General features: G+C 43.9%; 1 protein-coding gene across 3 annotated transcripts in view; it reads left to right on the top strand.

The window, feature by feature from the left end:
• The first annotated feature begins 368 nt into the window (after positions 1 to 368).
• The window catches only part of MAPRE2 (microtubule associated protein RP/EB family member 2), a 103,092-nt gene continuing 86,911 nt past the window's right edge, over positions 369 to 16,549 (top strand). The window contains exon 1 of one of the 3 annotated variants that reach the window (XM_082308060.1): positions 369 to 411. Coding sequence is in view for 1 of the 3 variants with exons in the window: in XM_082308057.1 (XP_082164183.1) it covers positions 11,154 to 11,225 (72 nt within the window). In the remaining 2 variants the exon portion in view is untranslated. Of the gene's footprint in view, positions 412 to 11,102; positions 11,226 to 16,549 lie in introns of those variants that run through there. The other 2 variants (XM_082308057.1, XM_082308059.1) reach the window with 2 other exon arrangements.

Below are 16,549 nucleotides of genomic sequence, written 5' to 3'. Positions count from 1 at the left end.
GAAAAGAAAAGAAAAGAAAAGAAAAGAAAAGAAAAGAAAAGAAAAGAGGAAAGGAAAGGAAAGGAAAAGATAAGAGAAATTTAAAAATAAAAAGGAAAATCTAGACATAAAAATAAATAAAAATAATAATAACTTAATAACAATAATAATAATAACAATAACAGTAACGCCGCCAGGCGTGGATTGGGGCACTCGCTGCCCCGTGCGTGGACAGGCCGCCGGGCGGGATGCTCTCCCCGGGGCAGGGCAGGGCAGGGCAGGGCAGGGCCCCCTCTCGGGAGCCCGGAGCGGCTCCCGTGGCACCTCCCGCGTGGGGCGGAGCGGCGCGGAGCGGGGCGGGGGGACAAAGCCGGGCCGTCAGCGGGGCGGGCGGGAGAAAAGGAAAAGCGGCGGCAGCGGGGAGCGGAGCAGGTGAGGCGAACCGCGGGGCTTGTGCCACGCTGGCACCGGCACCGGCCGGCACCCCGGGGGGGGAAGCCATGACACGCGTGGGCGGCCTTGCGGGGCGTGGGCGGCTTTGTGCGCCGCGGGACAACGGATCGACCCGCGGGGGACGGGACGGGGGCTGCGGGGGGCGCCCTCGGCGCCCCCCGCAGCCCCCGTCCCGTCCCCCGCGGGTCGATCCGCTCACCCGTGGGCAGCCCGGGTGACGGACGGCGCTGTCTGATGCAGCCATTGCCTCCGCCCGTGGGTCTGAAAGTAGTTTGGGAGGGGAGCGAAGCGGTTACTACTCACCCTTCGTAAAAGGGAAGTGAAATTTTAGCCCTGTGACGGTGCTAAAACAACCCGAGTCCGCTGTCCCGTGGCTATTAAGCCCGAAAAATCTCCGGAGTATTAAGAGTAGCATCGCCAGAGAGTAATTAGTATTTAGAGGGCTTAAGGACTGAGAGGCATGGTTATGTGTTTGTTTTGTTGACGTGCACAGTTGAGAAACAGAAGAGTTGTTGGCTGGCTCTGCAATGCGTTGTGGCAAAAGCAGGAAGGCGCTTACTACCGCATGAATTTAAAATCCTTCGATATACAACCAGTTTGCACGTCGCCGCTGAGCTGTAAGCATCCGAAGCAGCTTCTGGTAACGGAGGCTTGAAAGGAGCTTTCGTTGGGTGTGCTGTGTGGTCGGGAAGCTCCGGGATGAATAAATCCCATTCCAGAGAATGCACCTAAAAGCCTGATGAATCAGCATGCTGCATTCGCTCACCGAGCGCGGCAGCTCCTGCGAGGAAGGGTGCAGCAGTACGGGGGGGGGGGGAATATTAACGCGACCTGAAGCTGCGAGCTTCCTATGCAGTAGTGGCACACGTGAGGTTGGGGAGGGGGGGAAATTACTACTAGTTTTTCATTTTAAACAGCTGCTTCTGATAATTCAAACAAGCCTCTGGTGCTTGCTACGGGGAGTGAGTTAGAGTCCTTTTTGTACTTCGCTTGCTTCCCAAAGGGATATTTGCTTTTTATCTGTCACCCCAAACTGTGTAGCAAATGAGATCAGGCTAATAGTATAAGCTCATAACTTAACATAGCAAGAAATCTAAAGTGGTAAAGAAGGTGCAAACTTTTTACAAGAAATACTGCAGCAATTTTGCTATGTTTTCAGAGAAGATAAACACTGAGCCAGAGATGACATTTTAGAAGTGGAATAGCAGAATGGTATTTCAAACAAAGCATCGTACAGCTTAAAGGTTATGTTGCAAGATGCACTTGCTCTTTTAAAAGGTACTGTCTTTTGAAGTCAAGTGAACTGTGTAACAGCTTCCACAGGAACAGTGTCACAGGGTAAATCTTTTCGTTGGGGTTCTGATTGCTTCAACAAAGTGCTAAGTGTTTAGAAGAACCATCTCAAGGGCATCTTGAGATGTTTATTATTCAACGGCTGTATGAGCAGCTGTACGCACTGTCATGTCAGGATGCCCAGGTCACGGGCCGAACGCTTTCCAAATCCTTGGCGTACACACGCTCGCTCCGTCTCTTTTCACTGAGATACAGGGACTCCTGCTTCAGTCCTTGTTTATGTCTTTACTCACATAACTGGATGTGTGGGGCGGGCCTTCACCCAACCAGTGAGAAGATACAAAGAGCACAAAATGTCTTTGTCCCCCCCAGGGGCTGTCTGTAACCACTGCTGAGATTCAATGCCTGCTTGCTAGTGAAGCCCTTGCAGTGAAAATCATCCCCAAAGTGGAGGACAGGAGGGTTATGAGCCCTTAACTCACCTGCTGCTGTATCCTGTGTGTGCAGCGTTTGCGTTACACGAAGCTCTGCGTCTTCCTAAAACGCTCAAGATTTATGGTACTGCTGCTGGGAGAGTGAAGTTTCATACTGTCCCTGGTAGAGAAAGCTGACTGAGCTGCTATATAATCTATTTAAATACAACCAAGGACTTCAGAAATGACTAGCAGTTGATAAATTTGACTTTTCCTGAGGGCAAGTGTGGTTTCTTTCCGTTTGCCTCAAATTCAGCCTGCAGAATCCATGAGCTGCTTTAGCTTCATAAGGAGAAAAGGATCAGCTTCGTAAGAGAGGCAGGGAGCCGGGGACAGCAGCACGCGGGGCAGTTAACGTCTTCTGGGCTTGGTGTCTATGAGATACCGACACCTTTTGGAGATGTCTCAGAGACAGGAAAACATGGATGTTTTCCTATGAGCTCACTTTGTGGGGTGTGCCATGGCAGGTTGGTATAAGTTGGCCAGTCACCCTGTCAGACTGTATCAGAACATCTGGTGCTGAATACGGTTTGGTCATTTGGGGTGTCTCCTGCTTATTTAAAACTTTTGGCAATTGGCCACTTACCAGGTGCCTCTTCTTCAAGGTTAAGTCTTCCTGTAGCAAATCTCTTCCCCTGAGAAGGAGCGGGGGCTCTTCTGCCGTCGCTTTTGCTCCTCAGGCAGGAGAGGCTTCTTGTCCTCACGGGCAGCGGGGACAGCTTACTCGGAAGGACATGGAGGCTTTCTGAAATGCGTTGGAAATAACCTAGGCATCGATGATACTGACTGGTAGCCTGGGGCTGCAATAGTTATTTCAGCCCTATGGTTTCATTTGTAATGGCCTGATTTAGTTTTAGTTGTCTGATATGCTAAATCTAAGTCCTCTCTCTGACAATAAAACCGTCAATTGGGTTTCTTTCAGCTCTTACAAGTCCAAGTGTTCTCAACTATTTATCATTGTCTCTTCTGGCTAATTTGGCATTTTTCTGTGTTATTTTTTTGACCGTCCCTCCAAATGCCAGTGAAATATTTGGAGGAGTTAAAAGACAAATGACACCCCCTCCACCCACCCCACCCCACTCCTGAATGGATAATCACAGAATTCATCATCAGTTAATCTTTGAAAAAACATTTGGGGGCCTTCAAAATTACTAAAACTTTTGCTAAAACATGTCATTCAAATTCACCTTAAAATAGCTTTTATCCTGGCCCTTCTTCTCTTAAAGCTTGCAACACTGAAACCTTAATACAGTCAAGTTTTTAAAAAATAGCTTAATTCCAGAAGGGGGAGAAACATTAGACTAATGCAATTAGGTGAGTGGAATGCATTTTTCCCCTCAGGCACCTCTAGAGAGTGATACTATATCATGTTAAAAACTGTAAGCTGTTGTCTCCGGCAGAGTTGGGCTGGGCTGGTGTTTGCAGGAGGGAGAACGGCCGCTGGTGCAGAAAGCCCCGGCGGGGAGCGTGGCGATAGCATTGCTCTGAGTCACTGGGAGCCCAAAGACCAACCACTGCATGATAGCACATGTGTTGTTGTTGAGTGAGGTTTAAATGAAATTCTGAGCCTTTCAGCACCTTTATATATATTGCTTATTTATTTTTATGCATGTGTATGTATATGTGTATGTATACAAAAGTCAGTGTTTTGGCTTAGCTCCTTTGAGGATAGCTACAGCTGCCAATGTGAAATCCTTGCAGCTTCAGCGGGGCTTGATTTCTCACTGCTGAAAAGGTGAGGTGGTTTGGAGAAATCCATGTACGGTTCTTCTGTCCTTTTTGTCATGGGGTGGCTGCAGACCCTCCCTGCTGATGGTCTCTACGATGCCCGTCTCTAGGACCAGTGAACTTAAAGACTGAACTCTGACAGAGCAATGGGTGCTCTAAGGGTGGCAAGAGAAACTATGGGGTTCAGTCTGTCTGCAGGAAAGGTGGGTGGGGAAAGAGCCTCAAACAAGGTGGTTTTTTCAAGGGGTTTGAAAAGACACTTCATGGACTGTAAGGAAGAAGCAGTGACTCATCTTCTGCGTTTGGGAAAGTCAGATGAGGGAAAAAGGGACTCACAGCAGCGCTAAGGAGAGGGGAGGGGAGAATGCAAAACCTGAACTGCAGGGAAAGGATCCAGAAAACAAGAACGCCTTAGGAAAGCTGTCTGGAGAAGCATTTATCATATTGTTATCTAAAGATGCAGTTGGATCTCAGAACGGTTTCACGTTGCATTTGTCCCCGATGAGCTGAACCGTAGCCCCGGCGCGCAGTCGCAGGACAGGCAGGATTAAGGCACAGGCCTGTTCTGGGAGCACTGCCCAGCGTCAGCAGCCAGCAGCCCGGCTGCCCTGCGCTATTTTTATTATGGCCATGTCCAAAAAGCGTTTTAAAAAGGCTGAAGGAAAGCAACCCTGCTGTCGTAACAGAGTCTGTATAGCAAGAGCAGGGCTTCAGGTGGGGAAAGTATGCTCAAATCTGATCAGCAGCTGCTGCCTTAAAGAGCGGACAATGCTCCACAGTGGTCTGGCAAAGATGCCTGATGGCGGTAAGAAGGAGGGGAGGTAGAGAAGATGAAAACACGGCAAAGTTTGTGGGGAGAGCCTTGATGATTGTGGTTGAATGCCGCCTCAGTCCCAGAAGATCCTGCATCTTGTGCTAAAGAGTTTTGCATTCATCCAGCTTCATTCCACTGAACCGTGAATGATCCCAGATTCCAAATTTATCCTATTTAAAGTGTAGGAACAGTTCTAATGCTTTACAGGAGCCTAATCTTTAACCTGGTCTCTTCTGAGAATGGCTCACCATGTTACTTTTCCACCTTCTATGAAGAAGCCAGTAGTATTTCTTCAGCAAGGCAATTTCAGATATTGAGTATATCATTGTCCTGATTTCAGCTGGGATACAGTTAATTTTCTTCCTAGTAGCTGGTGTAGTGCTGTGTTTTGGATTTAGTATGAGAATAATGTTGATAACACACTGGTGTTTTAGTTGTTGCTGAGTAGAGTTTACACTAGTCAAGGACTTTTCAGCTTCCCATGCTCTGCCAGGTGCACAAGAAGCTGGGAGGGGGCACAGCCAGGACAGCTGACCCAGACGGGCCAAAGGGCTATGCCATACCGTATGACACCATGCTCAGTATGTAAACTGGGGGAGTTGGCTGGGGGTCAGTGATCACTGCTCAGGGATGAGCTGGGCATCAGTCGGTGGGTGGTGAGCATTGTATAGTGTATCACTTGCTTTGTATATTATTATTGTATTATTATTATATTATTATTATTACTTCTACTACTATTACTACTGTTCTGTTTTATTTTACTTCAATTATTAAACTGTTCTTATCTCAACCCACGAGTTTTCTCACTTTTACCCTTCCAATTCTCTCCCCCATCCCACTGCAGGAGGGAGTGAGTGAGCAGCTGTGTGGTGCTTAGTTGCTGGCTGGGGTTAAACCACAACAATCATTTACTCAGATTTACTCTTTTTTCCTGAAGGGATAAAATTAGTAGGGTCCTAACATCGGGTAGTCTACCATGCACATAAATAACAAGCTTTCAGGTTGATCTAATTACCAATGCCAAACCACAGAAAAATAACAAGTTGCCAGAAAATACAAATCCTGCATAGATTTGACAGGTGAGAAGGGAGGAAGGATGTAACATGCAGGTCGATCAGCTGTAAGCTTCAGACACCTAAGCTGTTCTAACCTAGTAAATCTCGATAGAATCGTTGAAGCCAGCAAGGAAAAATCTGTCTCTCTGTCGTGGTTTAACCCCAGTTGGCAACTAAGCACCACGCACCAGGACACTCTCATTTCGCCGCATGGTTTGATTGTGCAACATCTGATGTGAAATAGCCAAATATCTTCTCAGGCTACTCCTTCCAGAGGAATTTTATTAAAATAGCCTTTGATCTGGTAACCATTTTATGTCCTAATTAATACTGGGTTGAATATATGGTAGTAACAATCTCTTCAGACAGTTTGGATTACACTGCAAATGAAGCATGTCAAGTTTTATCAAAGGAAAACAATATGTTTTGTTTGGCTTTACAATATTCAGGCTAAGTAGAAACGCTGTGAGTAAACTCATCCTTGAAGCTTCATTGCAATATGGCACTTGAAACTAACCTTGGATCTCATGGCTCATCTCTGCTGGGAATGCGGCATCCCTTGACGAGCTTATGATTCTGAATCCAAGAATATTTGCAAGTCAGAGGCAAAGACCCAGACTAAGAGGCAAAACTGAAGCAATAGATGAATACCTCTCTGGATTTCCATCAGAGTCTTGAGTTCTTCATGTCTGATATTAGTTCAGAAGATGTTGTCTTGCAGGAGTGCCTGCAAATGCAAATATTGTTTGGCAGTGTTTTGGTCTTGTGGATTTGGTGGCCAAATAAATACATTTCCAAACACCTGCAAATATTGTCTGCTTTGCTTTGTAAAATTGGAAATAGCTCATTGGCAGATGGCATGAGCACATTGTTAGTATTAATAGACCTATACACACAAAAGGAGAACAGGTGACTTCTGTTTGTAATTAAGCTAATCACAGAGGCAGGAGGGAGCTCCTGTCTTATCAGGGTTACTGCTTAAACTCAACTACTAGACGGCACGAACAGAGCAAACAGGAACAGGCTGCCCAGGGAAGTGGTTGAGTCTCCATCCCCGGAGGTATTTAAAGAATGGATAGATACGGTGCTTGAAGACATGGTATAGATGGACTTGGCAGTGATAGCTTAACAGTTGGACTCGATGATCTTAAGGGTCTTTTCCAACCTTGACGATTCTATGATTCTATGATAAATACTTGCCTTGGCATTTGATGCTCATACAGCATCGTGCGCTTTGGGATTTCCCTGGAGTGGTTAGTGGCCAGGGCAGGACGTCCCACTCATGCAGCTCTCTTCCACTTCACCAGGTTACTCTGCAGGTCTGCTCTAAAGCTAAATAATTTAGTTATTATCAAACAATCGGATATTTAAAAACCCTGACATAAATAAAGTGTGCAACATATGCAGGCTAAGCCTTACAACTGTTCATTTATTATTTTCTGCAAACTTCGACATCTTTTTCCTGCAGCTCAAGTTCTCAGCCATTAGTAATTGCAGTAACTGCTTATAGTCAGGTCTATTCTACTTCTTTCAACTCCACTAACCCTTTAACTCCCTCATGAGCTTTGGTGTCAATCATAATCATGTGAAATTTACAAAAAAAGCAGGAAATTTAGAGATACAAGAGACTAGACATCGGCAATTGGTTGTGAACATCTTTACGCCTCGTTAGCAAGCCACAGGAAATTTGCTAGGAATATACATTTCTGTAGGGGGAAGCAGGGGTTGCAAGGTGCAGCTGAAAAGTCTGGGGAATGTCAGAAGAAAACTGGATTTGCTGAAGTTTTGAACAGCAGCTCTAGGTTGGCTGTCTCTTGGAAGACTTTTGAAATGCAGATTAAATAATTCCAGATGATGACAAAAAACCCTGTTAAGAAAACAAAAGGTCTGGGCTTTCAGCCACTTTGGGGTTGTTGGGTTTGTGCCTGGAAAGAACCCTGCACCCATTCACTGCTGCCGCTCCGGCTGCTCCTCTGGAGTGCCCCTTTCTTTCTCTTCCTTTTTTTTGTCAGTTTGCTCTTACTGAGGGACTTTTTTTTTTTTTTGTCAGTTTGCTTTATTTCCTTCCTCTGCCTTTGCTCAGGGGACTGGATAGCCTCCTCTTTTTGTAGAATGGTTTGGGTTGGAAGGGACCTTAAAGGTCACCTCGTCCCAACGCCCCTGCCATGGGCAGGGAAAGGGGACCCCCTCCCTGGGTGGGCTCAAACCACCAACATGGACAGTTAACAGCTGAATGCGCTAACCGATCACGCCACGGGGACTCCCTTTGAGCTCTCCTACGTACCCTGCTGACGTGGGTTCCTGCTTGTGACTGGCCGTGATGCTTCAACACTGACTCTTTAAACGCCTCGTCTACCAGGCAGAGTCTTGGGTGCTGTTTGACAGCAGATCATGGGTTCAGTAGGAAAGGCAAGGCACCGGGAAAGGGGTACAGCAGAGATTTTCAGGTTAGCCTTACCCCAGCCGTGCAGCAGAGCCAGAAGACACTGTGCCTTACCAAGAGGAGTGAGAAGCAATTATTGCATTCAGGGGTTGAACATGCAGCTTTATCAAACCGAGAGCTTTTGATCCAGGTGGCTGTGAAGAGGGAGAAGACTGTGGAAGAAAATGGAACTAAAATTCAGTCTAAATTTTCCCCTGGACCTCAAGTATCAGAAGTCAGGCTAATTCTGTACTTTCAACATTGATGCCTTACTAAGTATGAGCAGATTTTGAGAAGCTCTTGCAGCCATCCTTGCTCGGGAAAGCAAATGTGTTTTGGAGGCTTGCCTTTGCATGGTAGCAGCCGGCAAAAGCAAGATGACATCAATAGAGATGGGTATGACTGAAGTGCCTTCTCAGTGAGGACTAACCTACTCACCCCTTGCTTGCCGCTGTGTACTCACCTCTCCTAGTTTCAGCTGCTAAAATATGACTTGGTCAACTAAGCTTTAGCAATTTCCTGTGGTTATAATGGTGTGATTGCTCTTACAGCTGCCTAACGCTGTGTTTGTCAGTAGGACAGTTATAAAGTAGTTCAGGCCGGCAGTGCAGGTGTGCCCTTATAGTTGTAAGAGGTGTTGGTGACATTCAGAAAATAAGTTTGGTTTTTTTTTTTTTTTTCCCATGTGCGGGGTTTATTAGGAGTGAATCCAGGCACTGAGCATTTTGTCTCTTGATTTTATTTGCTAGCTGCTACAGACGAGACCATACTCAGTTTCACCATTTCATGTTGTAGTATTGGGGTATAGTTACTACCAGCTAAAACAGCAGATCCTTTAAAAGTTAAAGCATCATCTCTGGTACCTTCCCAGTCCTGTATTTCTAAACAGAGCATGGTTTCAAGGCCCAGCCTAGGAAGTGCATCAGTACAGAGCTGGCTGCACTGAGCACAGCATGGTAGTACTCGTATCCTGGTTTCTGCTCTTGCCCATCTCCTGTGATATTCCTCCTCCTTTCACCCACACCTGTGGCTTCCCCCACTATGCCTGGGGAGCATCAATTCGAAAGAAGTGAGAACTCAACCAAGGATGTCAGAGCTGACCTGTTTTGTCAGTCGTCGCTGAAGTGGATAGAGAGGAAGCCTGCCCACAGTGCGCACCTCTGCTAGAGGACCTCACAGTGGTAGGAAAGAAAATGAGCTCGTCTCCACTTCTCTCAACTCTGCATTTAAATAGAACTGCTTTCTTTATTCTTGCATGCTATGTTTAATTTCTGAACTCGCCAAGATGTTATCTTTTTCCCAGAAACGTTGGACCTTCTTTAAAGGGTGAAGTGGTTGTATTGCCCTTGGAGAACGCTGCAGAACTTTTGCATCCATGTATGGTAGGGCATGAGATTATAGACTTTCAGCCACAGAAAGGGACATGGGTATCTTTCCTTTAAATATGGATTTTAAAGTAAAAGATGCTTTATGTTGCCTGCAGAAGTACAGAAGCAAAGAAAAGTGAATGCTGTAGTTTATTAAGCAAAATTTCTCGTTGCAATGAAGGTGGCTTTTTTCTTCCGTCTGACACTCTGGGAGGTGGGGGAAGAGGAGCACAGGCAGTAGTAAGCTTGTATTCTAATTTTATAGTAAAAGTTCTGCATATATTTTAAAGACCAGTTAGCATTTTCAGACAGAAATGGCCTGGTACTGTGCAAAGGAATGAATGTTTTTCTTGTAATACTTTTCAAAGTTAAGATTTGGCCCAAATCACTGATTCCCAAGAAAATACCTCAGCTCTTCATATCAAGATGGAACAATCACTTCAGCTTAAATACAGGAAATGTTGGGCATAATAGCCATTACTTGCACAGATCTTGTTAACAAGAACATAATTTCCTAATCACTCCCTTGAAAGCAAACCCAGATGATAGAAGCATAGTTGAGCTCCTGCCAAACACCTCAAGAACTCTGATTTCACACCCAAGCTCCTGCAGAAGTGCCAGCATAACCTCAACTATTCAGTGGAAAAAAAAAAAACTTAAGCACTGTCCTTATATTTCCTTATACTTGTATTCTTAAATACAAAAACTATCAGTTGGGATAGTACCAAAACTTGAGTAAGAAACAAGAGCGCAGACATCTAGATGTGTTTGTATTACACACCAGGGCAATATCTAACTCTGCAGGCAATATTGCCTTAGTGGCAACATCCTAGTCCATCTCCCCATCCTCTTGAATTAGGCTTGGAGAAAAAAGAAAATTGACTTTTTCTTTTAAGATATAGAGTAGTTAGGGGACAAAAGAACAGATTCTAGTTTTTATTGGTGGTGGTCCTTCCACAGTGAGGGCATGTGTGTGATTTAATGAGGCATGCAAAGGGCTTTGATCTTGCATCATCTTCATGATGTAAGTGATGAAGACAGGAGCCTTCACTGGTGGTGGAGGCTCATCAAGAGGTGATGCAAGTGGCAATTGCTGCAGGTCCATAGATGTGTTGGTTTTCAATATAATGCATCTCTAATACAAATAAACACTAAAAGCTCTTAGACTTCCCTAAGGTTGTTACAGCAGTGCTTTTAAAAAGCAAACAAGTGAACAAGCTCACCCACTAAATGTAGACCATGTTGCACAAACTGCAGATATTAGAGACAACTTAATTTTATTTATCTACATTTTTCCCATTAGCCTGTGAAACTATCAACTAGTTACCTACTTTTTTTTATACAGAGCATATGACAAGTTGACAAAATTACTGTCTTGCTCCAGAGAAGTTTTTTATGGGCTCTCTGGGTTTCTAAATGGGATGAAGGGTGGAGCTAGTCATTTAGCCACACCCACAGTGAGGTTTATAAAAGGAAGTTCTCTAGGGGAAGCTCTTTTCTACCAGTCTATGACAACCAGCAGTTTTATTTAACAAGCTTTTATCTTTAAAGAAAAAAAAGATTCCTACTATGTCAAGGCCTCATAAAGGTTCCCATAGTGGGGATGCTCCTCTAAATGAATCTTTGAAACAGCAAGGTAAGGTAAGTCACAGAGTCTGCTTTACTACTTTAGTTTGTTTTTACATATAATATTTCTGTGGCAGAGAGCTGAGTATTACTGTAATTTCAAAAGTCTGTATTTTCTCTGCCATGTATAATTGGAGTTTTGTTCTCCATAGTTTTGTATTCCTGTAGCATAACTCAAATGGAGAAAAAACAACCTTACAAAAACATCCCCAAACTTATTAGAGTTTGGAGAGGTTGCTGTTTGTCATAGGGTGGTCAGGCTTTCAAGACTGATGACTTTGAGGGCTAATTTGCACCGCCTGTCCACAACACTAAGGTTAATGTGGTTGTTATAATTGTCCTGCTGTTCTTAAGTCACACCAATATTAATTTCTCAAGCATACAAATAAAAGATATGCTATGCTTTATTGCACAACTGCTGTGACTTAGTCATGACTTTTTGATACACCCAGGAATCCTGCCATAATTTTTGGTTTATACTGTATCACAGTTTCCTTATGTATACATGTAAATAATTGGTTATAAGTTATTCTGTTCAGCAGAGGTCTGGTGAGTTACTGTGGATGTTCCTCAATGAGATGAGGGGCTATAAAGGTTTGTTTGCTATTGAACACAGGTGTTCATGTTGGTAGAATAATTCTGTAGACAGGTCCGTATCAGTTTACAAGATGACTGGGTGAAATCTTTCATAATCATCAACTGAAGTCAAATGCGTTGTATCAAAAAGTGATCACAACAATGTAGGGTGTGTAGCAGGGATGTGTCAAGAATGCTGGTCAGCATAAAAAATACCTATGTTATTACACTGGTTACCTAGCTCTGGGCTTATTGCTGGTGTGACGTAAAGCAGAATCGTAAAGAATTGGAGAGAGGGGAATGAACCTTGAAAATATACTTTTTAGGAGCTCCTTTCAGGCCCCCGGGAAAATGGAAGAAAGTCTGGACTTCTTTGAAAACTTAATAAGCAACCAGAGACAAGTGTCTTAAAAGTTAACTTTTTCCTCCAATTACTTTATCTGTACATAACTAGATCAGAGAAGAGCAATAAGTTTTCTCTTGTGAGCCTTCAATTTAGAAGGAGTAGAAGTCACTAATATTTTTGTTATTCATTGCACCCAAAACATGGGAAGTATTTGAGGGTCACTAGTCTACTGGTTGTTCTCCAGAGTACACTAGTATAACTACCACGTGCTACAAAAATAACCAAAGTAATGGTTTCCACAAAACTGGTGGTGTTGACAGGTTCTCTTTTTCAGGCTGTAAGCAAAACTGTGAATTAATGTAGCTGGCAAAAAGCTGACTGATGGCCTCTTGGGCAAAACAGTATGATGTAAGTTGGAGAGGCTGTCAGAGCATTTTGACTTTGTGTGATTAGTAGACGTGAGACAATAAATGCATCTTCCATTTGAATAGACACATTTTCCACCTTGATAATGTTGTGGTTTTTCGTTGGAGCTTTTTCTGTCAATATTAAACTTTCAGGATGCTTAACTTGAGCAGTGTGGTCATTTTTGCTTTTTACCATGTGTTTTTACTGATAAGTAACAAATTGTGGCTGTGCTGGATTGTGGTGTGAGGAGTCTTGTTTGACAGCATAGCTGCCTCCTGCAAGGGAGTCCCCTTGGCTTTATCTGCTGCCATTCTTCCGGGAGGTTGGCATGTTGCAGTTAGATTGTTCATAGGTATTTTTAAGTCCATTGCATTTATTTTAAGTGTCTGATGTAGACCAAACTGTTAAAAAATATTTGATGTCATCTTTTGTTGTAGTAGTACAGTAAATGGGAGAGATGAAGGAAGAAGAAAATACTGTCAATACTGGCAGAGAGTCTTAGTTGTCTCTGCTCTTGGCTACTTTTGGATGGGTTTTCTGAATCAGGGAGAAAGTTTGAGCTTTTTCAAGTGGGTAATGTAGAGTTACTTACTTTTCGACATTGCTGCATAGCTTAACATGTGTTTGTAAATTTGGTCACTCCTCCAAGCAGGGATTAAGGTGACTTCTGTTGCTTTGTGACCTGAAAAGCAATATTTATGGAATAAAATACTTATCCAGGGTGATTCTGACACTAACCTGCTATTCAAAACAAATGAGTCAAGGAACACCAACTGTCCTATGGCTGATTACTTATTATATCTGAGAAATTTAGATAAATCTTCAAAAGGCTCCTTTCAAGTAGCCAAACTACAACCCTTAGGGTGTCATCTTTCTCTCCAAAATCCGTTTCATTTTTGGGGCCATGTATGTACTAAATGCAGAAAGTCCACAAAGATGACTTCTTGGTGGCAAGCTGAGTAATTAAGAGGCAGATGGCCAATGACAATCTCTTAGTAACTTATTTCTTTGAGGCGGTGTATGAAGACTGACACTGACAGCGGGATTACTCTGACGTGGTATTCTGTTAGTCAGATTCACATTTCAATACTTTTGCTATCAATCTGAAGATTCAAGTGCAAAAGTTCAGCGTATTTGGGTGGATGCTAAAATTAAGTTTTGCTCTGGATTATCCCTCCTTAATTCATGCATGGTGACACAAGTGTGTTCAGAGCCGAGCTGGGGGAGGGATGTGGGGCAGCTTGCAGGTTTGGCTGGGGTGGGTGTAAGGGTGGTTGTGGAAAAGGGGCGGGCGTGGGTGGCCTGAAAGGGTCCAAGGGGAGGAGGGAGGTTCCCCGGAGGATGGGGAGGGCAGAGTGGAAGGAGAGAAGCCCTGTCACAGGGGCAGCTTCTGAGCCTTGGCCCAGCCTTTAAACCTTGCTGGCCCTGCACAGTCTTCAGTGTCTCTCCTTGTTTGCCGTCATCTCTTCTGCTACCACCAAGAAAGTGAGTTTTCTGACTCTTGGATGAGGACAGAAATACATTCTTCTCTACATTCCTGGGTCAGCCAAAGTCAGTTTTACCTGTACTGCTGAGAAGACCCAAGCTGACCCAGCTTAGCTGGGTGCCTTACTGCTTTATGAATCAGCACACCACTATGGATTCTTCTATTCAGCTGTCGTTTATTTAGGTTGTGGAATCCTGAAATCAGAAGGGTTTTACAGATCCTAAAATCAGTGTAATTTCTTTAACATGACTGGATTTCCTTAATATTTTTTTTTCTCAGGGCAGTGCTGTCAGAGGAAAGAGTCAGCTGGCTTTTGCTGCCCTAGTTTAGTTCAAGTCAAACCAAGTTGTTGAGTTTAAACAATAAGTCTTGTAGACTTGAGTTTTTTCAGTTTTTGTCCACCTGACAATTATGCATATAGGCAACAATTTCCATCACAAGGAAGAAGCCTGAAGTTCAGGTCCTTTGTGCAAGCTGGACGGGGAATTGCAAAGGATGCGGTATGCAATGAAAACTCTCGTTAGATAACTGAGATCTAAATAACAAACCGAGAAAGAAATATAACTGCCAGTCAGATGTCACTTGGCCTGAGACAACATTTTTGAGGTGTGTTTGTAAGATGCTTGAAGGCCACATCAGGTAAAGGATGTGATTAGCATCCTGCGTATGACTTCAGGATGATGCATCGTCTTTGCTGCAGCAATAATCCTTCATTGGGCTGCAGGGACTACAGGCAACATGTGATCATGTTAGAAAACCAGATAGAGAAATCCTACGATGGGCTTGTCAAATGACAGGCAACTTATTATGTAGCTGTGGAACGGACCAACAAGAAACGTTTGTCTGACCGATGGCAGTGATATCTCTTGTCTTCCTTTGAAAGGAACGCGTAGCTACTGGTACAGTTCTGTCCATTAAAACAATGTGGCACAGAGGAGCTGATGCTGCTTTGTTACAGCATTCACTTTGTGCTACTGCAAGAAATTCGAAGTGCTCCCTTCCACTTTTTGGCCGTGAAGATCTTATTCCAGGTTTTATTGAATTCAGTGATACACAATAAGACATAAATGAAATGTGTATGTTATGCAGTAGCCTAAATGGATCCATTTAAATCCACTAAGACTGGTGGTGCAGGGTATAGGGCCTCCGAGTTATTTCTTGTGTATGTCTGTTGTGCAGCATGGTGTTTATATAGGTATTTTTTTCATGATGACCTGTTTACATTTGATAACTTGCTTCTAAAACTTGTAATTGCAGGAAAAGGTTTGCTCAGAGCAACGTCTGAGGTAAAACTGAATGGTATTTCTGCCTTTCTCATAGCCCTAAGCGTAGAGGCTGGTGCTGGCGAGCCAGCTCAGAAGTAATTGATGGGAGCTGGGTATCAGCCTGCATGCTGGCAGAGTGCTGCAATGGGGCCTGGAGCTGGCCTGAGCTTTATGGGGGAACCTCCCACTCTTTTCTATTATATGAGCATAAGTGAGGGGTTAGAGGCTTCCAGCCCATAAAGCCGATTTTATTAGAACATAAAAATACATGTTAGAAGAAAAAGTACTTACCAACAGGAAAGAGATCTGGTACGTCAGATTAGAGCTCTTTAATATTACATACCTTCCACGCCTGATGTATGTAGAGTAGGGTCCTTCCCTCTTATCTTTTCTAGTTCTCTAATTTTTTGGCTTCTGAAGTTGAAGAAATTCTGTGCTGTCCCCAGAAGAGTTTATTTTCACTTTTTGCTGGGCTTGCCTTTTGGTTCGAGTCCCTGGCATGAGCCCAGTACTTTGGTCGGGAATCTCCTGTTGTCCACTTGTGCGTCATGTTGACCATGGAGGGGTTTCACTCCCAGCTCACCCCATGGCGTGCACCCACAGCTAAGCCCCACAACAGTCAAAGAGCTCTCTGTGTGTGTATAAAGATAAAAACTCTGAGCTGGATTCTCTCGCCATGCTACTGGATGCCTTTCCATTGGTATCAAGCAGAGACAGGCCCACCTCTTCTGGGATGTGGACTGCTAAAACGTGTGGCTTTATTCCAAATTAACAAATCGACTGTAAAAGAAGCAGCAACTTGTGTTCCTGAATTTATTGAGTTCTCAGTGTCAGAAAACTGTTATGCTGGCTTGCACATCCTGTTTTCCTGCGTGGAATAGTAGGGGAAAGAACACAGCACTTCAAACAAGAAAAGGTTCTAAGTGTCTCTACTGACTAAGGAAAGCAGGGGTATTTCTGGGATTAAAAGTAGTCCACTTCCCAGTGTAACATCATGTCACTTGGTTAAAGTTGAGACAGCTTCAGTTGTATTATTCTTTATACATCTTGTATGTCAGAGTATATTATCTCAATCACTTTCATATTCTGGAAATTAAACTTCAACATCAATTTGTCATTGAAAAGGAGTAGGAAAGCTGAACCCTGACAGTCTTCTCTAGGATACAGGAGTTTCTCAAAACTGACACATTACACTGAGGGAGAACAGAATAACACTGAAGTAAAATGATGTGCTCATGCTCTCGACAGGCAAAAGGCA

This window comes from Platalea leucorodia, assembly GCF_965183815.1.
Source record: "Platalea leucorodia genome assembly, chromosome: 1".
In the NCBI taxonomy this organism is placed as follows: Eukaryota; Metazoa; Chordata; class Aves; order Pelecaniformes; family Threskiornithidae; genus Platalea; species Platalea leucorodia.
Note: the sequence above shows the minus strand (reverse complement) of the source record. Positions and strands in the feature narration are given on the sequence as shown.